Genomic DNA, 24,820 nt, shown 5'->3' on the forward strand with positions numbered 1-24,820 from the left:
ATGGTATTGAAAATACTAAGAGGGTAATTGCATGCAAAACAAGCATTTGCAATACAATAGTTCTCGCATTTCTGGGAATTAGAGCTTTTGGCGTTGTAAATGACAATGTGTTTTGGATTCGAGTGGATGTATGTAGTGTGGAGTGGAATTATGTAGGTTGAATTGGAATTGTGGGGTGTTTTTTGTAGTGGAATTGTGTGGATTGGATGTATGTGGTGTGTTGATTTATGTGGCTTGCTGTTGAATTATGTGGCGTGGAATGGAAACTTGAAGATATGAATTGTGTGGTGGGGAAGTGTGTGATGCTCAGTGAAATTAAGCTGATTAGAATTATGTGGCATGGCGTGGAGTGCATTTATGTGCATTGTGATGCCAAGTTTAAAAATGATGAAGCATAACTGCTGAAACCCAGCCAACTCTCTACAAAGATGTCTATAAAAATGAATAACCAGAAATAATGGCATCGCTTTAAGTAAAAGCATTACAAGAACAGAGATGCAGGGAGGATGTGATCTGCCCACTGCTGATGATTCTGCCCATGAATCTTTTTTCTTGAACGAGGAATGCGTTTTTCCTCCCTAAGATAATATTTTCATTAACACACTATGATATGTGTACCTTGTTCACGTCAGCACCAAAAAGGTGGGTAAAATAAATTTTGGGTCTTATGCCGATATCAGTGCTTAATTCTCCATTGAAACCAACTGCAGCGCCTCTGGATATTGGCGGGAGGGTGCAGGCTGTTCAGCACTGTGCTCTTCCTATCTTGCAAACCTCAATGCTCTACGAGCCAGCAGAGACCATGCCCTATAGAGCCAGCAGCCCTTTTTCATTTAGAGCCAACACCAGCTTTAGGCTGCAGCTTCCATGAACCAACACAGTAGTTATCCCATTTTCCAGCCAGCTTCGTAGCTTAAACCATTGACTTGCCGATCTAGCTTTAGAAGGGAGGAACCACTCATGCTGCAACTATGCTCTTTCCAGCCAGAAGACTGCCCCACCTTCCTACCTTGCAGCCCTAATGCAGAAGCCACACCAGCCCCCCTCTGTATAAGGGTATCAGATGATTCCATTACACCTTATAACCCCTTGCTCCAGTCCTGGATCTCCATTAAAAAAATGCATTCTGGGAGTTGAAGTCTTATCTCACTCCAGTTTACCCAACGTAACTAACCCTAAAATAATACATTGTAAATGACAAGCGCAACACTGGAGCACTGCATCTCGGAGTCACCCTACCTCGGCAGGGACAAGTTCATGGTGTCGTGGTAAACACCCCATCCCAAAAAGTCCACCGCTAACCTCATCACAAATCTCTTTTTTTACATCAACCATGTCCATGGTGAGCTTGGTAGAGAAAGACATTTTGCTCTGCCACGAAGAGCTGATGCAGTTAAGCATTGAGAATCCAGACCTGCGCTGCACTCCCTCCACTGAACCGAGAGCACCAGCCCCCTGCAGGCCACCTTAATCAAGTGTAAAAAATCCTCAAGGCCTCTACATCCCACATGCCCATTCCTCCCATTGGATGTACAAAGACACACCTCACAGGATAGAAAACTCGTATTGGTTCACGCTGGAATTACATTGAGAAGAGAAAGGAGACGCAGGGTAAGTTGAGCAGACAGTGGTCATGTGCTACATTTGGCGCTATATCTAACCGGAATGTTGCTGTATCGCTGGCTGGGGTACAATCCTTGTCTGTATAATGTGCTAATGATTTGCCTGTACATTATGGCACGCAGTGTGAGGAAGATGCGCAAGCGGAAGGGGGTCTGTGGAGCATTAGATTGAGGTCTGACTCATATTACTCTGCTGTCTCACTGATGTTCCCCATTTACACCAATGTAAGCTCTGTGATATACTGCATGTCTATGTACCATGGCGACCAGAGACACAAAGTGACAGGAGAATGAAAGTGCACATGTACGGCACTGGGTTTTTACTGTGCACACTTTTAATCCGTGTTTGTTTTAGGATGGCATCCTTCCCAGAGGAGGGGGCGCGGTCCCTTTGAAGGGGGTAAAGTTAAGTGCCTGTGACAGTGCTACTGCTGGGAAGATCTTACTGCCCAGTAATGGCGGCACACAAAAGATGATTCCCCCAGGCAAGTGCATTCACGGCACTTGGGTGCCACAGACCTCCAGCTGGGCTCCCTGGTGAAGCAAGAATCGCCCAGCCTAAGCTTAACTGTCCTGAAGTGCAGCTCACGCAGATTTGTGAAATCCTTTCTCTCACTCTAGAATGTTTTGTGCAAGGTCACTAAAATGCATGCCAATTACTACAGCGCGGAGTAAGAAAAAGAGAAGGGTGCGCTATAATTACAAGGGTGCCCGTGGAATCAGTCGTTTGGATAGTGCACTACGTGTTGCTCCTGTGTCTACCAAAAATGGTGACTCTGTGCCCTTGCCCCTGGCTATCCTACGCAAAGACATACATATTGTGGTAATCTGTCTGCTGGCACTGGTTCTGTCTAGGGCGGTCAAATGTGTTCACTCTTCCTGGCCTTCCTTCGCTAGCTTCGCTCGCATACACCCTTCCACGTCCTCTTCCTCCCTGTTCATGTGGCATTTCTCTCATCCCTCTGCCTCTACTAGCTCCTAATAAGGCTGGGCACTGAGACTTCCAGTGCCCGTATTCCTTGCAGAATGCACATTGGTCTTGTCCCAAGTCCTGTCATCGTACATACGGTGTCACTGAGTCATTTCTAGGAGGCTGTACTCTAGGGATATTCTGTTGGTAACTTCCTTTATATGGTTCCCGTCCCTTATTCACCCCTTGGAGGTGGGCTATCATTACTCTTTCCTTTAAGTCTTTCTTTTTCTTTTCTGTGGCCCTGTCATTTTCGTTTTCTTGATGCTCATAGTACTGAGCCATTTGGAGAATAGCCGCTGGCTTAGAGGCAGCCCAACTACTTTCGCTGGTCTGTAATTTTTGGGATATCTCCGGTAGTAGTCCTTTTACATAATTCTGCACGAACAAGTGGTGTCCGGTCGCAGTGGACATGTCCTGTCCACTGTAGTCGGAGAACACTGTTTCAAATCGTTAGAAATACTCAGAGACATCCTCTTGTGGTTTCTGGCGGCATGCTGTCACTATGGACCAGTCTATCTTTTTCTCTGGTATTAATGTTTTTACTTTCTGCATTTTTTTGTAGGGGAGGTCCAATATAGCTTTAACTGGTTTTTGACCAGGATTTCGCTGTTTGTCTAATATGTCGAGTTGTTCCCAGGTATGGCCAAACAATTCTGAGTGGTTTATCTTCCTGATCTGCTTCCACACATCGGCCGGCAAACATACCTAAAGAACAAGTCAATGTCGGCAAGTGTCATTATCGTGGACCCCAAAGCGGTACCTAGTTCGTAAAAGGCAGTGGGATTCTTCCGTAAATCTGGAAGAGATTTACGGAATGTCAGGATGTCCTGTCTGTCCCATGACTGATACACCCAATTGTACACTACCCTCCCTTTAGCGTCCTGATGATTTATGGCGTCATGAGTCCCTTGTCCTCTAGGGGGGACCCAATACGGGGCAGCCTCTTTTATCGGCATCATGTTATCCAGTTTTTCCAATGGGGGAGTCACTGGCTTCGATGCTCTGTCTGTATCTATCCGCCCTTGTTCTACGAGGTGGCGGAATACTTCTAACGTGGACAAGAAGAGTTCTTCTATCTCGCCGTCATTCTCATCTCCTATGTCTACTTTTCTATGAAGTGCCATTAGTCTCACTGGTCTTACATCTTGATATTTCTCTTCATAGGCAGTGAGCGCATAGTCGCAGAAGCGCGCAATGAAGAATCACTTGTGGCTCGCGTCATAAGAATTGCATATGTCTGTCACATACTCTTCTGTTTCTCTCCTATTTACAAAGGTTTTTACAATCTTATCAATATTTACCCGCTCGTCTGTACTTAATCGCGGAATCCTGGGTAACCCTTTTTCTACTGGTCCTACTACCACTAATGCGTTTATGGATGAGGCACTTTGTGCAAGTAGCTCGATTGGAGCGGAAACAACTGTGGCGTCTCCTCTGATATCTTGCTGTACTATGGGGTGGTTAGGGGCATAAGGAGGTGGCATGTGGATCATCGGGGGACCCAATAAGAGGTCATCGTTTATTCTTGGTGTAGCTGGTAACTCTGGGTACAGAGTTGAAGGCGTTCTAACAGGGCACTGGCCCGATAATTTTGCTTCTTGCTCTCTTTTATCGTTCTCTCTTTCTTTGATATCCTCTTCTAACTTTTTATAGTTCTGGTAAGCAGACTTTCGTGTTTCTTTATCCTGCCTGGCTTCATCTCTTTTCTTTTGTTGCATTGCTTCCTTTCGCCAGAGGCCGAAGTTGTCGAGCACGGCTTGCGTGGTTTTCTTTTTAAAGAGCGCTATTTCTAAGAATTCTATTTTACCGAGATCGAAAGATCCCGTCAGTGACCACTGATTTACCCGGTCCTTTCTAGAATATTTGTGCCATAGTTTGCTGTAAGCAACGGTGGCAACTCCACAATTGACATAAATGTCCTTGTTAGGGGTGCCTTCCGGCGGTGCTGGATGACTGACCTCTAACAAACGGTCCGGTCCAAAACAATCAAACAATTTTGAGAAGACAGGCATGACATACAAGCGCTCAATATGAATATCTCAATAGGTCGTGGACAAAGGTCCTTAATACCTGTCCTTCGCTACCTGCAAAGAGGGAATATTCCTATTCTACGCTTGTTTGCAAGCAGGGAATACCTCAATTACTACCAATAACTTCAAAGAACAGAATACTAGTATTCGGGCGAACAATTTCAATACAATCAAACAATCAGATTCTTTTTTCGTATATCACGACCTTACCCGGACCGTTACAGACAGTTTCTTCGGCGTCCCCTTCCAGCGCCCGTTTGTCCTCTCACTCTAAAGATGCAGCGTTCCTGTAAGGTCCCAGTCAGGACCGCAGGTCACTCGAAAGAGGTCCGTTTGGAACCGGTGAAGTTCAGTTGATCGGCCACCAGACCAGGGTCTCTTTCAGGCAGGTGCACTTCCCGATCGTTTAGATGTTCACTCCGTCGTTAGGACCTCTCTCACTGGACCCACGTGTCTCTGATGGGCCCTACGTTGGGCGCCAATTGATGAATAGCAGCGAGACGCCCAAGACTTTCGATGGTGCTTGGTGCAAACCTCCTCTAATTCACCTTGAGAATAGCGATCAAAATAATGAGGCAGGCGCTGGCAGTTGGAAAGCGAAGAACAAGTTTATTTGCTCTAGAGGAGAGCACATCGCATTAGACACCGGGGCTATCATCAGGAGGTGCTGTAACTGCATCTCTGAGGCCTGGCCTTTTTTATGTTTCTCTCGTCACTTTATTGCATGGTCAAACGTTCCTGGCGTTACTTTATTACATAGTGAAACATCCTTGGAATCCCTGCCTTAAGCTAGTTCTCACACAAGTCCAGTAGCAAACGTTCCTCCACCCGGATCTTACAGATGATCGATATCTCGCAGCTGGACATTCTGACAGGACCTAAAACATGTGGGATCGGTCAAATCAAAGGGGTTGGGTTACTGATTACATTCCGGCCCCTATGTTGGTGAGGCAAGTTCTGTCGTTACATGGGCAATAAACTAAGTCTGCAGGGGTCGGTTAGCGCCTGGGGCCGGATTGAGTAGCCAGGTGCAGTGGAGGAGGTTATGATTGCACGCAGAGGATGAAAGGGCAAGTGGGTTTGGTGTGGGAAGTGGCTCTAGGGTATTCTCATGCTGACATGGTTTTACAATCCCGGTATGTGTGCTCGGGTTCAGTCAGTGCGCGGGGCGGATGAGGGCAGCTGGGGTGATGTGCAGGTGACCAGAAATGTGGGAAATGGCTGCAGTGACTAAAAATGGTTGCCGCTTACGCACTCGTAGGGGCCTTCATTACTCAAGATGGCGCCGGCAATGTTCATATTTATCGTCTTACTTTTCACAGAAGGGTCTGGGGCAGGGGTTTCTGGAAGAGTCCATGGAGTTCTGGGATGGTCCCTGCCTTCCCTGACCTGGCTGTCACAGTGACAAAAGGCAGGGCTGTTAAGGCTGCAGGGGGCAGCCAGTCACAGCCCATTGAAGGGGAGATGGTGTGAATCACCACTCCCATCTCACAGCCCAGGCAGGCTATCAGTATGCAGATGGGAGGGGGAAGTCTGCATTGCCCATACTAAGGGTAGGCAGAGAAATATCTACTTTCTAAAAGGGATAATTCTAGGGTAGTAGTGCCTAAACCCCATATATCATTGGAAAGGGTTCCCCGCCCCGATTCTAACGAGACCAAACATGACAGACTTATTAGGTCCCAGTCAGAAGTTATCCCAGAAGAGGGGGGTTACCCAATGTTAGCCTATGGAGGGTTCAGCCTCACTGCAGTAGCAGAGGCTTGTGGCAGATATGCCATTGTCACAATGTTTAAGGGGAGAGCACCTCAGGACTGTTTAGCAGTGGTGAGGCGCCCAGAGACCTAAGTCCAACAAAAAGGTTCAGTAAAAATGTGAGGCAAAAGGGCAAACAATGTAGGGGGTGACCACCCTAAGGCTGACAGGTCCAACAGGTTCCCAGTCCCAACTCCCTGGATCCGCCCCCAATACCCTGGCACCAGTGAGAGGTGGATCGGAGGAGGAACCCACCCTCCCTCGACACAGCTGTACCCCCAGGTCACCGCCAAAATAAACACAGCCCATCGCAAGCATTGCATGGCCATGTGTCCCGTCAGATGAGAGGCCTCCCCCTACAAAGAAGAGGCAGGGAAGCTTCTAGGAGATGGCAACCCGTCGCAGGGGGAGGAGGGGGAGAGTAGAGCAACTGGTGAACCATAGCCAAATAAGAAGACATTGAATAGCGGAGCAAAGACGGGAGAAAGGAAGAAAAAACAGCAATAATCGAGCAGGAGCGGCACCCGAAGTCACAGAAGTAACAAGAGCAGCCTTGACTCCGCCCACTCCGACGTCATGAATAAATTAATCTCCACGCACCTACAAAAAATGTATGTGTTCTTCTCTAATATATGCACGTAAAGCGCTCCAATATCTGTTGATAGAGCTTGCGCTATATAAAAAAAAAAAGCAAAAAATAAACTCACAGGGCTTTTACTGGTCGGCGGCAGGTTCACAGAGCAGTCTTCACCCGGCTCTTCTGAAGACAGAGCATGGGCCCCTGATAACCAGCAAGGCGGGAGGGGCTACATGTCAAAAAAAGCGACCTCCAAAGCAGCTCTAGTCAACATGGGGGAGCGGCCATTAAGGAAGAAAAACACATAATTAAAGTTAAAGTGCAACGTACGGGTGAGTGCTTTTTTGTAAATAGAAAATGTCAAATAAAGCGACCTCCAAAGCAGTTGTAGTCAAGGTGTAGTGGGGAGCTGCCGTTAAATAAAAAAATGTAGCATCTGAAACCAAGTAAAACAAACTGTGCGAGGAGGTGGCTCAACATATAACGCTGCCGACTTTGGAGCAGGAGAACAGGGTTCAAGCCTTGGTTTGAGCTGCATCATTTAATTATAAATAAACCGAGATCTCGTGCATATTAAATGTATTAAATAAACGGCGTGGGGTGAGGGCAGGAAACTGCCTGATGTGGAAATGCGAGCAGCAAAGTAGTCCCTAAATAAAAAGATAACAGCCAGCAGCGTAAGTTAACTGTGGTTGGTCGATCCTGCTTCCTCCAGAAAGGGAAGAAAAAGGAAGTGATGTATCGGACCACAAGCCAACAATGAGCAAGATAAGAACAGCAATGCCAGATTCCACCAATGGCAAGCAACAAAAGAAAGACAAATTCAATGGGTCGAGTTTCAGTAGTAATACTGATTACTTGATGCCTCGAAGATGCAGCTACGCTGCCTATGCGAGACCTAAAAATGGAAAATACTTTCAGTTAAGCAATGCTTTATTCGACCAGACAGACCATATAAGACAGAAAAATAGCATTACACAGCAAATTAATACAGCAACATTAAAGGAGAATTTCTACAATTCGAACATCAGATAGGTAAAGTGTATAGAACAGCAAAGTATCTCAATCAATAAATATCAATGTCCAAGCACAAGGAGTTGTTACAAGTATATAAATGTGCAAAATATCAATACTAAAATAACTAACAAAAACTAGCAATTCAAGGATAAAAAAATGAAAAAGAATAAAAGAAATACATGCAAGGCAGATGTGTCAATCATATAAAAGAAATCCATCGCAACCTCAAATAATGTGATAGCCCTCCATCATTCGCCTCGCTCTGATAGCAACTTTTAAATACTCAGTGTTCAACAATTGCAGATGGTGCAACGCCTTGTTGTATCTGCTATAACCAAGAGTTTTTAACAAAGGCTTGAGAAAGTGTATTTGTGCATATTTATAATAAGCACACAAAAAAATGTAATGCAACAAAGACTGTTCAGAAAGGGTATCACCAGGGCAAAGTGTTGTGGGGTTCCCCAAGTTCTCAAAAAAGCCAGCGAAGCACAAAAAACACCTTAGATCTGAACCACAAAAGCTCGTGTGTACTTAATCGCGGAATCCTGGGTAACCCTTTTTCTACTGGTCCTACTACCACTAATGCGTTTATGGATGAGGCACTTTGTGCAAGTAGCTCGATTGGAGCGGAAACAACTGTGGCGTCTCCTCTGATATCTTCGGGCGAACAATTTCAATACAATCAAACAATCAGATTATTTTTTCGTATATCACGACCTTACCCGGACCGTTACAGACAGTTTCTTCGGCGTCCCCTTCCAGCGCCCGTTTGTCCTCTCACTCTAAAGATGCAGCGTTCCTGTAAGGTCCCAGTCAGGACCGCAGGTCACTCGAAAGAGGTCCGTTTGGAACCAAATTAAAAACCTGGCGCAGTGGAGGCAAGCAGACACGTATAAAGTGACACTGTGCTCTGCACTCTGCACTCTGCACTCCCTCTGCACTCTGCACTCCCTCTGCACTCACTCTGCACTCCCTCTGCACTCTGCACTCCCTCTGCACTCCCTCTGCACTCTGCACTCCCTATGCACTCTGCACTCCCTATGCACTCAGTGTATTTGAACGGTAGGACATGTACTGTTGTGTTCTACATGTCCTGGTAGTGAAATACTGTGAATTTTGTTTTTTTTCACTACAGTGAGGCCTATCTACCCCATGGGTTAGCATTCGATCTGCCTTGAAAGATTTGAATATGCAGTCAGAGGGGACATGACATATTACTTGTATAACCCAGTCATGCCTTTAGCAAAATTATATGCCCATCATATATTAGCGTAAGATTTTCGGGAGTCCCCGTCTGCGTGAGGCAGTAGTAATATATCGCTTGGGCATGACCAATCTCTGTGTCTCGTCTGGCCAAATTTATCATTTGATAGCAGCATTCATTGGCCAGAACTGCGATATGGGTACTGGTGATGGTAGCATACTAAAGAGGTAATTGTATCTCAGAGCCACCGACATCTTTACAGTTGGGATATGACCCCAATATTACAACTGCAGTTTGCTCATTTTCGTAAACTTTCTGTACATCTGCTCGTCACCATCGACATATTGTCCTTGATCATCATGTGTAAGGTGCATCTAATAGAAGTTCCCAGATAGTTCATCTTGTGGGCATCTAACAAAACGGATGCATGTTGAAAGTGCTTATGTTGGTGTGAGCCGTCATGGATAAGACTTTGCTCATAGTCCAGTTAATTTTGTAACCAGAGGCCCCAGAGAAGGCAGATGCATAGAGTTCCATGATGAGACTATTGTAAGTATGTCATTTGAATAAAGAATTATCTTGAGGTTGCGGGCTGGAATGTCAATGCCTTGTAGTTTGTCTGAGCAGCGTATTGCAATCTCGAGTGGTTCCAGGGCCAATATAAAGAGTAGTGGTGACCGTGGGCATCCTTGTCTCGTCCTGCAGCCGATGGTGATATTTTGTAATAAAAAAACTGTTGCAGTTAACCACGGCTGCGTCCCAAGTGCCCTGTACTGGCACTTCAGAATCTTGAAACAGAGAAGATATATATCTCAACTACAACAAATTCCTGCTGCTGGATGTCCCGCCCATGGTACAAGGGACATCTGATGAGGAGAAATAAGTGAATATTAACTACTCCACTCGAGGCAAATGCAGTACGCTTCGTTCTTCATGATTTCTGAAATTCCCTGAATTCACACAGATATTGCCCACATCTCAGTGAGCAACAACCTGCTACAACTTCCTGCAGCAAGCAACCGTGGGGGTGAAGGCTAAGAACTGTGGTGCACCGTCGACCACAGCATTCGCCCTGAAATTATAAATGCTGCTTTGATAAGGTAGCATTAGAACTGAGCTTGCCACAACCAACATGGATTTGTCACTATTGCCTTCTCCACTTTAGAGTGATGATAGTAAACAGAAGGTCACAAAGATATGCTTATCCGACTCTTCAAGGCATTCCGAGCTGAGCATTCCTGCACGATGCTGTCTGCATCTTTAAGATTGTGTATGGGCTGCATATTACTTAATCGAGTCTGATGACTTAGTAGCTGGGTCTGGTGGCTTAGTGGACTAATCACTAATGCATTCTCTACAGGGGCCTGTGTTTGACCTCATGGTCACAGGTTCAAATCCCGGCAGGTCCACTCAGCCTCTCATCCTTTCTGAGGTCGACAAAATAAGTACCGTTGGGTTAGAATAAACATCTGTTATTAAGCGCCAAGATGCCCAATTGGGGGTGAACGTGTGCTTCACAAATACATGTTATGTTGATATATTATTACTTGCTGATCAATTTATGAACTCCCCAGTCTCTCGTGGTGGTGCTGCATGCTATGTTTGCCTTTACCTTTCCCAGTATGCATGGAGGTGCAAACTATCTGTGTGTTAAATAGTTTATGATACTATACTCATCCGCTTAAATCCAATAGAATCCATCATTTTGGCTTCGTGACTTAAACCAAACAGGTGAGCCACGTTTTCATGCAAAAAACGCAAAAAATGAGCATAAAGAGGAATGTTTTCTTACGTATATGCCTTCGACTCATTTACAGATAATCTGGTTCTACCCGGAAATACAGGTACTTATTGCAAACTACATCTCAACATAACATGCTGGTATAAATTTTGTTTTAAAATACACTCTTACTTTCTCTTTTCGTTTTTCTGATCTTCCAGATTTTATTTTTTAATCCACAACACTTATACACCAAAGACAACCAGTTACCAGGGTAAGGTGATCAATACATCACTTTAAACGTAAATAGCAGATTTCTATTATGTAAAAATATCAATACTAATTGAGCTTCCTATTTCCTCTTCTTCTTCTTTTTCTTTAGACCCCTGACGAAGGGGCGTTGACCCCGAAATGCATTGGGTTACAAGTGTAATTGTGTTGTATTGATTTGTGTTTTATAATTGTATATGAATCTTGGATTTTCTTGATGCAATTGTTTTGATGCAATGTTGAAAATGATATGAATGAATTCTCATTGACTAAACTTGTTTGATGTAAAAACAAAGACTAACATGGACTATTGTTTTCATTTGTTATAACTAATAATAGTAGTGCGCACCGGAGTCCTGGAGATCTAGCGATCCCAGGCCACATTCACAGTTTACTTTTCCCAGGCCTTTGCATTCAAGAAGTCCTTATTGCATTATGGTAGATGTAGTACTTGCATCTTCCATTTCATTTTCAATCTTCATTTAACTGTAAAATACTGACCAATTTTCAATGAGGTAATCTACTTTCATTCAAATTTTTATTTTCACCAGAGTACTTTTCGGGCATTATGATGTTTCCTTGCTATTGAAGCTGTTCTTGTGACCTTATTGGGTTGTGCTGACCTTGAATGCAGCAGAACAATTCCAATGGAATTCGTCCAGCATGGGAGCAACCCCTCTGCACAGACCAATGGCCCCATTTTTAAAACCCAAATAAGGAATTGTTAATATAGCACTTGCTCGCTGAGGTTTCATGCCAGTTGTAATTACGCCTCTGCACTGTGCAACTATGAGTTCTTGTCCCTGGAATTTCAGGTTACAAATTCCAATCCCGAGGACAAATCTGCTCCTGTTTTCCGCCCTCTCGAAGGGGGAGAGAAAGCAAAACCTGGGATGGATGAGCTAAACCCACACGAACCTAAGGAACTTGAGAGCTCCGGCAGGCGGGCGGGGGGAGGGGAAGGGAATCTACATTCGGAGGGGTCTTTGGGAGAGACCAAGTAGTTTGTCAGGGTCAAGCATTGTATTTATTTTTTTAAGCACCAAACACGGTATAACCGTTCCGGTTTTAGAAATATGCGCTGCATTGCTCCCCTGATGTGCTTTCAATGAGAGAGACCTGTAATTTACCTTTGAAGGCGATAACTCGCACATTATTGTATTGTCTCTATTTCGCACATGTCCGAGAACCGTGAAAAAAGCGAAGTGACATAACGATAGGTACAAATTTCACCTCAGAGCACGAGAAATTTTCCACATTGTAAATAAAAAGATCCTTCTGTTTTTCTAAATCCGCTTTCCTTAATTAGAAGACAATTACGTGTGTGGCCAATGCTCTGCTCACAGCGCTGTTTAAAAATAATAAACAGTCCATGGAGTTAAAAACACGTGGACACGCATCCTTCCTGTGGGTGCTAGAGAAGCAGACCTTTGTGGGTAGAAGTTTCACTCGTGGGAGTTGGCAAATATGGGCATATTTGTCAGCTTTGGATGAGAAACCCTGAATTATAATGGCGGTTTCACCCCTTTCACATCTTGTGATCTTGCTCAATGTGTATAGTTTTTGTGTACCTTATTTCTACTGTCTGCCCTGACAATGAGGATCTACAACGTCTAGCATACTGAACCATCTGTGTGCCTCTATAATAGGGTGACCAGAATTTTAAAGTAAACAAGCACTGGCGTTGCCAATAGGTCTCGCATTAGGAACGTTGGAGCTATTACAATTGCAAATAACAATGCCTTTTATTTTTGTTTTCATTTTAAAAACATAAAGGGCTTTGTCATTTACAAAACCAATAGCTCCAACTTTCCTACTGTGAGACCTATTGTGCACTGCACAGTGTGGGTGAAAGTGGCACTGCGTGTGTGTGAGTGGCTTTGAGTGAGTTGCGTTGCGTGGGTGAGTGGCGTTGCATGTGTGAGTGTCGTTGCGTGGGTGAGTTGCGTTGCATGGGTGAGAGTGGCGTTGCGTGTGTGAGAGTGGGCTTGCGTGGGTGAGAGTGGCGTTGCGTGTGTGAGAGTGGGCTTGCGTGGGTGTGAGTGGCGTTGTGTGTCTGAAAGTGGCACTGCGTGGGTGTGAGTGGATTTGCGTGGGTGAGTGGCGTTGCATGGGTGTGTGGCGTTGCATGGGTGAGTGGCGTTGCGTGGGTGAGTGGCGTTGCGTAGGCGAGTGGCGTTGCGTAGGCGAGTGGCGTTGCGTGGGTGATTGGCGTTGCGTGGGTGATTGGCGTTGCGTGGGTGAGTGGCGTTGCGTGTGTGAGTTGCGTTGCGTGGGTGAGTGGCGTTGCGTGGGTGAGTGGTGTTGCGTGGATGATAGTGGGCTTGCGTGGGTGTGAGTGGCGTTGCGTGTCTGAAAGTGGCACTGCGTGGGTGTGAGTGGCTTTGCGTGAGTGAGTGAGTGGCGTTGCGTGGGTGAGTGTGGTGTTGCGTGGATGATAGTGGGCTTGCGTGGGTGTGAGTGGCGTTGCGTGTCTGTAAGTGTTGCTGTGTGGGTGAAAGTGGCACAGAGCCTTTGATGTGGCCTGGCGCAGGAGAAATGCTGCTGCTGCTAATTAAATATAAAAAGTGTTTAGGGACTCACGGCTGCCGAGAGTAACAAGGCAGTGCTGGGAGGGGGGCTGCACACCAACTGAAGTGCTCTGGTTGCAAGGCCTGCGGCCGGCCGTGTCAAGTGATAAGCCTTTGAAGTACACAGGCATGCTGTGACGGATGTGTGAGAGGTCTGGCAGGGAACAGATGGCCTGGCTGTGAAGCAGGGGGCGGGGCAGCGCTGGGGAAGCCTGTGGGAGGGTGATTGATGCCTTTGATGTGGGGAGGGAGGAGAGCCTTTTGCGAGCCTGCAGGAGAAATGCTGCCGATGCGCGTGCATGTTTAATCACGTGATTCACGTGAACTTAAAGAAAACCGCGGCTGAAAGCCCGTGGTTTGAAGAGGATTTTGCCGACTTGAATTCTCCCCATTTCCCATTCCTGCGGAATGGTAAAGGCGAGACCTAAAAACCGGGACATTTCACAAAAATAGAAGAAGGACTAGAATTTTACTTCAAGCAACGAGAGCGCTCCTCAGCAGAGAATTACAGAACAGGCAGTAAGAACATAAATAAAATGTCATTTTTAAACCCAGTAGCTTGCCTGTTAATTAAATTGCTTTCTTGAAACAACTGCTAACTTTTCCTGCTTTGTAATACTTAAAAAACACCTCCCACCGTTTTCAGTCGACCCTCTCTAAAAAGCGTGACATGAGCTAAATTTCTTAAAATTCGCTGGGACAGCTGGTTAAAAACGGGGACCGTCCTGGCAAAACGGGGACGCCTGGTCACCCTACTCTATATAAAAACTGAACATTTACGCTTAAATCCTACTCCATTCTGAATTACACGTTGAACGTTAAAGGTTTGGCAAGCACGGCAGGACATTGGTTGTTTAATTAAAGAATATGTTACAGGAAGGCCGGTCATGTCGCTCTGGATTCCTTTTTTTTTTTTAAGAGTCTAGACACCAAGTCGCTGGATGGCTGTTAAGATCCAGAGTGCCAACTTCAACATAATATAACAGGGTACCCACTTCCTATTTCAGTAGCGAAAGTACAGCTCCCCGAATCCCCACTAGAGGAGAGCTCAGGACAGGGCCATACCAGGTTGATTCCTTGCTGGCATGTGGTTTTCTACAGCCTGTGTTTGCCGGAGGCCGCAGAACCAGCACAGAGGAAAGCTTTGTGTTTTTTTATGCAAATACAATAAGCTTCTAATGCCAGCAGCCCCAGGAGGCAGCAGCATGCTTGAGTGGCAGAGGTGAAAGAGCAGGAGGAATGGCCTTCCCTGCCCCCTTCAGTCCCGGGGTATTTCGCTTAGTTGCCGTGAGATCAGGGGTAGGAATGCTCATTGGTTTCCGATGTTCACCAGACAGCAGCACGGAGAGCTGGAATGGGGGGACGAGAGCACGGATTCAAGAAAGGGTGAACTGTGCCAGGCCTTTGCTTGCCCTTTAAATGTCCCGGGAGCCCACAAGATATGTCTGCTGCAGGATGTGAGGTAATTCTGTCGGTTTTTGTTTTCAAACTGCGAAATTATATAAACTTTACTTTTTTTAACTAATAAAGGGCTTAAGTTTGGGCTACTGGGAAATGCAGAGGTAGATCGTGTGACTAATGTGGATGAAAGTTCACAGTAAGAAGTGGGCTGGTCAGTGGAGAGATGTCCTGGCATGCTGGTGCGTGTGCACAGTCACATAAGTGACTCTGCTTGTGATGTGACGCACTCATCCTCAGACCCGCTTGCCGTTTAGAGGCTATGACCTCCAGAGAAAAAGTCACATTTCCCACGGCCACGCCTGCTTCTTCCCAGTTCCATGCTAAAACATTAAATGGCGTGACGGAAGAGTGACTCTACTTATCGGAACACCCAGTCTCACTTGAATTCCCCTTTGAAAGGTTGTGATGTTTTGGAGGATCAACTCTCGAAATGTATTTGATTTGATGGAGAACAATAATTCCCATGGCTGCAGCTTGCCACGCTGTACTTCGGCGTGTGTTGCGCCACCCGCGGCCTGCAGCATCTCCTGTGTGTCCGGCGGGGGCCCTGGGAGTCAGGATGTGTGTAGGCGGGCTGGTCTCTTGTGGATTCCACGCTCTCTCGATGCTGCCAGCCCCGGTCACGCGGCAGTACGCGGAGGCGCGTCAGGCCGGGGTAGCTGCGGAGAGTCCAGTCATCTGTTTTCAAGTAAGGCATGGTTTCAAGAAAACCATGGACGGAAGTTCGGAAGCCTCTCTAAAACCTAACGTGATTGGCCTTTGGTACGGATGTGATCTGAACCCATACTCTCCAATCGACGGCCCCCAATTCTCCGTAGCTCATTACTTTTGAGAATATTTTTTATACCCCCATCTCTTCATTCCGCGCATTTATTTTTATGTGGCCAAATGAATGTTTACAATAACTAGAATGCAGAGGTAGCAGAGCGATGTTTCCTGACACACCACGAGAAGCAGGAAGTCTCACAAGACGAGAACCGATAAATTAAAGGGAACAGGGCCGCGCGGGGCCGAAAACTACAAACTATGCATCCACGCAACCCTGTGAGAATAAACCAAAAACAAGCACCTCGTATTGTGGTGCAATCCCACCACAGGCACGGACAGCTGGAGGGAGGGGGCGGGAAAGGAACGGGACAGCAGGAGGGGTGGGTGGGAAAGGAACGCACTCACCTGGACTTCTTCTGGCGGCCGTTGTCGGCATGGAATGACAAAAACAAACACCAACAAAAAAAAAACACGAAACTCCGCCCACCGCCCGATGACGATGCAAAAAGGGTGGAGAGGGAAAAAAATGCAGGAACGCCCACGAATCTGGTCCGGCCATGACGGACAGATCTCTGTTCCAATGGCTAGCCTCCATTTATGGAGCTAGCCAATGGAACAGAGGGCGGGACTAAGCAGTACACGGTAGAGACATAAGATTTCTCCTGGGCAGAGCTAGGAGCCCCGGCCCCAGGCGAAACCTAAAAAGGGGGAAAACTATTGCTATTCAGTCCCCTCGTGGCACACCCTGTTCTACCTTCTCCCACTCATTAGTTTGCTGTATATATTTTTGTAACAAATAACGTTTTTATATTGTGTATGTGTTGTACATATTGTCTCACAAAAGAAATGGTTCTAAATCATGCATGCAAATGTGTTGCAGTTGTGTGATTTACTAATGTGGTGTTTCCTTTTAAACAACAAGTCCAATTGATTTATGAATGTCTTTTTGAAGTATCAAAACTAAGCAGAATAAATGCTCAAAGACCTCAGAATTAGTGGTCTCCGGTTTATCGTGAATATTTAAAATAAACCTCCCTTGACACCTTTCTTTGATTTCAATCTCTCCAGAGACATCAGGCAGGTCATAGAGGGACGGTAGTGTGTGGGTATGGTCTCTTAAATACACTAAGACGTTGTCCGCATATAAGGACACAGTGAGCCAGTCTCGTACCACTCTGATACCCCAGACAGGGCCCCAGGCACGCAGCTCGGCAGCGAGTGGCTCCATAGTGAGTGCAAACAGCACCGGAGTTTAAGAGCACCCTTGGTGGGTCCCTTTATGGAGAAAGACTGCAAGATCTGACGGCCGTGCGGACCTGCGCCACTGGAGTGGTATTAAAGAGCTTAAGTGAACCCAGGATGTTAGGACCCATCCCAATCACCTCCAGACCCTGAAGCTGATAAGACCAGCTAAGCGTGTGAAACGCTTTTTTGAAATCCAGGAAGACCACCACCGGAAGGTGAGCCTCCCCGGACATCGCATCCATGATGTGGCACAAGCTTCGAATATTGTAGTGAGTCGCCCTTTGAGGCACAAACCCATATTTGTCTGAGGAACCAGGGAACTAAGCATCAGGAGCAGTATATTGGTCAGGGCTTTGCTCAGGATTTTGTAGTCCATGTTCAACATTGATAATGGGCGATAAGAACTCACCTCAAGGGAGTCTCTGCCCAGCTTCAGAAGAATCACTATGAGAGCATCATGAGGAGACCTCGCTAGGAAGCCCTGGTGGTGCGCTTCTCAGTATATCTCTAGTACACTAGGAGCAAGGGTGGCCCGAACGTCTTGTAGTACTCCATGGGGAACCAGTCTGTGCCCGGAGTCTTACCGCGCACTGTCAGGTGAACTGCTAGGTTAATCTCCATCTGAAGAGGTTGCTCCAGGTCCAACAGCTACAGCGGGGTCAAGCAGGGAAGGGATGCCGCTCACAAGTAGTCACGCACTTGCGCTGATGAGAGCTCCTGGGAGAGGAGTACAGCCTCTTGTAATACTGAGGAAACACTTCATTAATGTCCGCCTGAGTGTTTCTCACGCGAGCTGCATTATCATGTATGGCCCCCACCAGAATTCTGGGGATCTCCGATCACAGCAACCACACCAACGTGCGCCCCAGCTTATCGCCATTAGCATGCTGGCAGGCTAGGGACGATTTATAATCCAGAGTCGCTGCAACCTCTCACAATATTGACAACACAAGGCAGTCAGTCGGAGACGTGCATCAGGTGCTGACATCACCATGAGCTCCTTGGTCCGCCGGCGGATCTCTTAAGTCAAAACAATACGCGTGAGAGATGGCTTGACTCTCCATGTCCTAGTGATGCAGTGCCCCCTCACGACCACTTTCATGGCATCCCACTCCAACCCATGGGAACCCACTGATCCAGTGTTCTCCTCAAATACAGGAAAAGGTGTTTGGCAATGGTGTCTCTGTATGCCATGTCTTGTACGGCATTCAAAGCTGCCAGGTCCTGATATTACCAGTGAGGGCCTCCAAAATATTTTTCACACCAGCTGCCATTGCAACAATGCTGCCCTTTTCCACTTGGTACTGCTGTGCAGCATGCTGAAAAACTTGGACATTGTTCTCCCACTCTTCATGTGGGGCCTGTTTCTTTTATTTAAAGTGTCTCAGGTGTTTGACCATTATTGGCGTTGTGGGATGCTGGGCCCGAATTTTACAAATCTCCTCATGGGTGCTTTTCTTTTTCCTTTCCCCCATGGCTCTATGGCAATAGTTAATTCAAAGTAGTTTTTGTTGCTGTACAATGAACCTTTAGTTAAAAGACTCGCTTTGTAGCCCAACACCCTCCGACCTAGTGGAGTCTTTGCAGCTTTGTCCAGTTTATAGGGTGGACAACTGAGGAGGTAAGCATGCCTTCACCTTTATATGTGGGCACCACCATAATGTCACTTCAAAGTCACATAAAGGTTGGGAAAGCCATTTCCTGATTCCTGATCCATGTCCGAAGTCTGAATGGCGTTCCCTCTGCTCCTGTGGCTCGGTTTCATCCTAGGATCTGATGCTACTTCCCATGCTTTGATCTGGTGTCCCTGGCAGCCCTCAAGCATGAAAAGGCACCTGCGAGTTGATGCTGCCGTCTCACCAGAAAGTCTGTCATCTGGATTCTAGGGGAGATCTTTGGTCCTTAATACTGTCTGTCCTTGGAGGTCATGGTAGGATTGTAAAACAGCCAGGGGGAGGACCACACTGTTTTGGAACTAATCTCACTTCGGACCAGTGGGTTGTCGTGGCAAGCGCTCATTGTGAGCCAAAGATGAACCCCTCCATTTTTGGCTGCAGCAGGCAATGTACCTGGGAAATCATTTGGGAGCCTCATTGGATTAAAAAGGAAAGGGCAAGGAGCTTTTGTGACAAATGTCCCTTCCATTCTTTAAAAATAAGAACATTAATGAAGTCATTGTTGTCTTATACATGACAGAGCCTATGTAAAGGCCATCAGTGTTTTGTTACCTCTTGGTGCATATGTTAGAGGTCGTGTGTATTTTGAAGTGCTCTTTTAATAAGGCTTCAAGATTCTTGAAATTCCTACTCCAACTTCTCAAAAGACAGTCAATTTTTCTTTCCTAAAATCTTATTTTTCTTCGCCCCCCACCCCCTAACCCCCGAGAATAAAGATGCAATATATATTATGTCTTTAGCAGAGAGTTGTGCTGTACAGAGACTATCTTGTAAGGAAATGCTGTCTAAGGCAAAAGATAACCTCCTCGATTCTCAACATGACATTCTTTGAAATAATTAGGTGCTTTCATGGCCAGTAATGTCAGATCTGTATGCACATGGTGAAATGAAATGCAGTGCAGAACTGTGCATTCTAGTGTTTTCTGTTTTCCTTTCAGAAAATGATGGTCAAGGAAGTTGCAGTGTCTGCACCGGGAAAAGTAATTCTGCATGGTGAACATGCCGTGGTTCATGGCAAGGTGGGGTTCTTCTATTTTTCAGAATTTCTTTAATGCTCATAAAACGTTCCTTGCACGCAAACAAATGAATCCTTTTCCATATACTTTACTAAAAGGTGGATTGGATTCTATGCACTTCCCGACAATTGAAAAATGTAACATCTAGAGGTGTTCACAATAATTGATTTGTTAACGGTGCACTGCAGTGCAAGCATTATGGATAGCGGTGAAAACAACTTCTAAGATGTGTCCTTACTGTTGCTGTAGTCGGTTCTCTGTTGCCAGTGGTATATAGGATTAGTAATATGCGAGGGCTCGCCCTACGATCGGGTTAGTTCTAACAGATACAACGTTTTGCCCGATGCCAGAGTTCTTCCTGATACCCAGATGTTTACAGATTTTACCAGGAAAGGAAGAGATCATCCGTGTTCAGGGTGCCCATAAATCCCCTCCATTCTTGAAACCTCTTCTCTTTATTTCCTATGAAGTTCAGATATGTTGGCTAATACATAGTTGCAACAATTCCCATTGCCTTGTCGTGGATGGAAATTTTGCATGAGAAATAACAAAGCTAGCAACCTAAGAAGCAACCAGCACGTACACCTCAATGTCTCATAATTATTGTTAATTTTCTTTTCCTTAATATCAACCAAATCACTTGTTCCCCTCAAACGATTTGTGGAAAGTCCCACTCATATGTTAGTACAAAACAAATATCACAAAATTGTCCACGCCACTTTAATTGATCCAAATCTCCTATATATTGTATTCTCAAACAGTCTAATATTCAAATTCATCAAAACGTTCCTGCTAATTGCGTAACGGCATGTGCAGTTAAATTAATTATGAATCAGAAGTAATTTTGATGCAAATCTTTGCAGGAACAATGCACTGAAGTATTACGTTAATGAATATTATGTTATTGTGCCATCACCATACTCGTTTTTCTGGATCTGGATTAATTATATGTATGTATTTTTTGCCCCTCAGTCTAATGCTTACAGTTCCCTGTAAAATATTTGAGGATGCTGGATTGAAAAACAAATCTTATTGCCTCGTAAAAGTATGTGTCCTTATCTCAAACTGTATGCATGTCATGTGTTTTTTTTATTTTATTTAATGCAGGTGGCTTTAGCAGTGAGCTTGAATTTGAGAACATTTCTCAGAATAAGGCCTAACAAAAGTGGGAAGGTGCTAATAAATCTACCAAACATTGGAACCAGATTAAGCTGGGATGTTGTGCAACTGCAGTCCCTCCTTTCAACATTACAGGGTAAGTAGAGCAATCTAAAGACCACTTATAATACCCAAGGAACAAACTTCCTCTAAATATTCGTGCAACGACCGAGCACATGAGTTTCCGAAGACTGTTGAAAACATGGCTCTTCAGCTAGGTCTCCGCCTTTTTCGCAAGATTTCTCTCCTTTTTACTCCGGGGCTGTCCGCATGCGCCATGAGACTCCCTCACGGGACGTGATATGTTTTGCGCAATACAAATTTCCAGACTAGACTAGACTAAGAGGATAATTCCCGTAGACTTTTTTCATTTGCGAGTTATTTGCTTTTCAGGGTATTAGCAAACACAGAGTCAACAACATGATTTTGTGTTATATTTTGTGCCAGGTAAAGTAAGAGATCTTGGTCTCGTTTGACGTGTTCTACCCAGGACTGGGTAGAACACGTCAAACGAGGACAGCTTTGAGCATTTTAGAACTTTTAATTTTGCTTATCCCATTATGAATGCCGAAAAGAGCAACCATAACACAAATAAATGTTCGCAAAAGTCAGGATAAGCTCAACCTTATACAAATAACGTGCAGCAGCGTGAGAATGTCACAGGATGTTGAATCCACAAGTGAGGGAGCATTTGCACGCGATTTACTAACCGAATTGCAGAGTGGGCATTCCGTTATGATGAAGGATGCGGAAGCTTGAGAGTTGAGTCTCAGTAGCATGTTTTATGTTTTATAGCCGGCTGGTTGTCTACAGACGTAAGACAAGTTTCAAGTTTAAGTTTAAAATTTGTATAGTGCACTACTCACCCAGAGGGTTTCAAGGCGCTTGAGGGAGGGGGGGGGGGGTACTTTACTTATCGAATATCCAAGTTTTTAGTTGTTTTCTGAAGGAGAGGTGGTTCTGTGTAAGGCGGAGGTGGGTGGGGAGAGAATTCCAGGTCTTGGCCGCTAAGTAGGAGAATGATCTTCCCCCCATGGTGGATCTTTGGATGCGTGGGATTGCGGCGAGGGCTTGATTGGACGATCGTAGTTGGCGGGTGGGGGTGTAAAAGGACAGGCGCGTGTTGAGGAATTCGGGTCCTAGGTCGTAGATGGCTTTGTGTGCGTGGTTGAGGAGACGGAACGTTATTCTCTTGTTGACGGGGAGCCAGTGGAGGTCTTTCAGGTGACCAGAAATGTGGTCGTGGCGGGGGATGTCTAGGATGAGTCTGGCTGAGGCGTTTTGGATGCGTTGGAGTTTTTTCTGTAGTTTGGCTGTGGTTCCGGCGTAAAGGGTGTTTCCGTAGTCCAGTCGGCTTGTGACCAGTGCATGAGTGACCGTCTTTCTTGTTTCGGTGGGGATCCAACGGAAGATGTTTTTGAGCATACGTAGGATGTTGAAGCATGATGATGATGAGACGGCGTTGACTTGTCTGGTCATCGAGAGGGAGGAGTCCAGGATGAAGCCCAGGTTACATGCGTGGTCCGTTGGTATGGGTGCGTTTCCCAGGGCCGGTGGCCACCATTAGTCGTCCCAGGTGGAGGGGGATGATCCTAATATGAGGACTTCCGTTTTGTCCGAGTTCAGCTTTAAACAGCTGTTCTTCATCCACTCGGCTACTTCTTTCATCCCTTCGTGTAGGTTGGTTTTGGCGGTGTTTGGGTCTTTGGTGAGGGAGAGGATCAACTGGGTGTCGTCTTCGTAGGAGATGATGTTGAGGTTGTGTTGGCGCGCGATGGATGCGAGGGGACTCATGTATACGTTGAAGAGGGTGGGACTGAGTGATGATCCTTGTGGTACGCCGCAGATGACTTCGGTGGCTTCTGATCTAAAAGGGGGGAGGCGGACTCTCTGGGTTCTTCCAGCGAGGAATGAGACGATCCAGTTCAATGCTTTTCCTTGTATTCCGACGTTGCTGAGGCGTTGTATAAGGGTGCTATGACAGACTGTGTCGAAGGCTGCGGAGAGGTCAAGTAGGATGAGGGCGACTGTTTCTCCGTTGTCCAGTAGGGTTCGAATGTCGTCTGTTGCTGCGATGAGGACGGTCTCGGTGCTGTGTTTGGCTCGGAAGCCGGACTGTGAAGGGTTGAGGGAGCTGACTGTTGACAGGTTTCTCAATGACTTTGGCTGGGAATGGGAGGAGCGGAATGGGGAGGTAGTTTTTAAGTTTGGTGGGGTCTGCTGTGGTTTTTTTTTAGCAGGGCGCTGAGTTCGGCATGTTTCCAGCTTTCCGGGAAGGTAGCGGAGTTGAGGGAGCAGTTGATGACGTCTCGGACACGGGGTGCGATAATGGAGTCTGCTTTGTTGAAAATGTGGTGGGGACATGGGTCGGTTGGCGATCCTGAGTGGATGGAGTTCATCAGGTGGATGGTGTCTTCAGTGGTGATTGGGTTCCAGGCGCAAAGGTTGTTCGAGGGGGGTTTTAGTTCGGAGGTGGGTGGGGTGGACTGGTCACCAAAGCTGTTATGTATGTCAGCGATTTTGTTGTGGAAGAACGAGGCTAGAGAGTTGCAGAGGTCTTGGGAGGGAGTGATGTTGTTGGTGCCGGCGGTGGGGTTGGTGAACTCTTTGACGATGTTGAATAGTTCTTTGCTGTTGTGGGCGTTGTTGTCGGGTCGATCCTTGAATGCTGATTTTTTTGATGGAACGGATCAGTTGGTGGTGTTTGCGGGTGGCGTTCTTGAGGTGGCCAGGTTGTCAGTGGTTGGGTTTTTTCGCCAGGCTTTCTCGAGGGTGCGACAGATCTTCTTGGATTTCTTGAGGTCATCATTGAACCAGGGGGCTTTTTTGCTACCTTGCTTGATTTGATGGTTTTTCAAGGGTGCTAGTTCGTCAGCGCTGTGGGTGATCCATTGTGTGAGGTTGGTGGCTGCTTGGTTTGGGTCCGATGATTTGGCAGGAGGGTTTTGGTGAAGCGATGTGAAGAGCTGGTCGGTGGTAATTTTGCTCCAGTTTCTGCGGGGAATTGGTTGTGGGTGGTTGTGGGTCGTAGTCTTTTTGTAGTTGAAGTGAACGCAGCTGTGGTCCGTCCAATGGAGAGCTGTGGTGTGATTGAAGGAGATGTGCTTGCTGGAGGTGAAGATTGGGTCGAGCGTGTGCCTGGCATAGTGGGTGGGGGTGTCGACAAGTTGATTGAGTCCAAGATTGGCGAGGTTGTCCAGACGGGTGGTGGTGTTTCTGTCGTTGTTCTTTTCCAGGTGGAAGTTAAGGTCTCCCAGTAGAATGTAGTCCTCGGAGGGGAGGGCGTGAGGGCTGATGAAATCAGTGATGTCTTCGCTGAATTGTGTGCGGGGTCCTGGTGGCCTGTAGATGAGGGTGCCTCTGAGTGTGGTCTTGGGGTCGGTGTGGATTTGGAAGTGAGGTGTTCGGTGGCTGCGAGAGTATCGTCGGAGCTGGTCGTGATGCGGATGGTGTTCCTATGGACGATGGCGATGCCTCCTCCTGTTTGGTTGATGCGGTCCTTTCGGATGATCTTATAGCCGTCCGGAAAGGCTATGGCGATGTCGGGCGCTGATGAGGCGTTCATCCAGGTTTCTGTAAGAAATGCGACGTCCGGCGATGTGGTGTCGAGTAGGTTCCAAAGTTCAATGGTGTGCCTGTGGACCGAGCGGGTGTTGAGAAGGATGCACTTCAGGTGGTTAGGGTCGGAGCTCTGTTTGAAGTTCGTGGATTTGGTGTGGGTTCTAGTACAGTCGAGCATGCAGGAATGGCAGGTGAAG

At 46.4% G+C, this 24,820-nt stretch overlaps 1 protein-coding gene across 2 annotated transcripts in view; it reads left to right on the top strand.

The window, feature by feature from the left end:
- MVK (mevalonate kinase) overlaps window positions 1–24,820 on the top strand; it is a 143,495-nt gene that overhangs the window by 420 nt on the left and 118,255 nt on the right. For both annotated transcript variants that reach the window (XM_086943113.1, XM_086943112.1), the window contains exons 2-3: window positions 19,827–19,907; window positions 21,012–21,159. In XM_086943113.1, the coding sequence (XP_086799239.1) occupies window positions 19,827–19,907; window positions 21,012–21,159 (229 nt within the window). The remainder of the gene's footprint in view (window positions 1–19,826; window positions 19,908–21,011; window positions 21,160–24,820) is intronic.

The sequence above is a fragment of the Lissotriton vulgaris genome, chromosome 11 (assembly GCF_964263255.1).
Source record: "Lissotriton vulgaris chromosome 11, aLisVul1.2, whole genome shotgun sequence".
NCBI lineage: Eukaryota > Metazoa > Chordata > Amphibia > Caudata > Salamandridae > Lissotriton > Lissotriton vulgaris.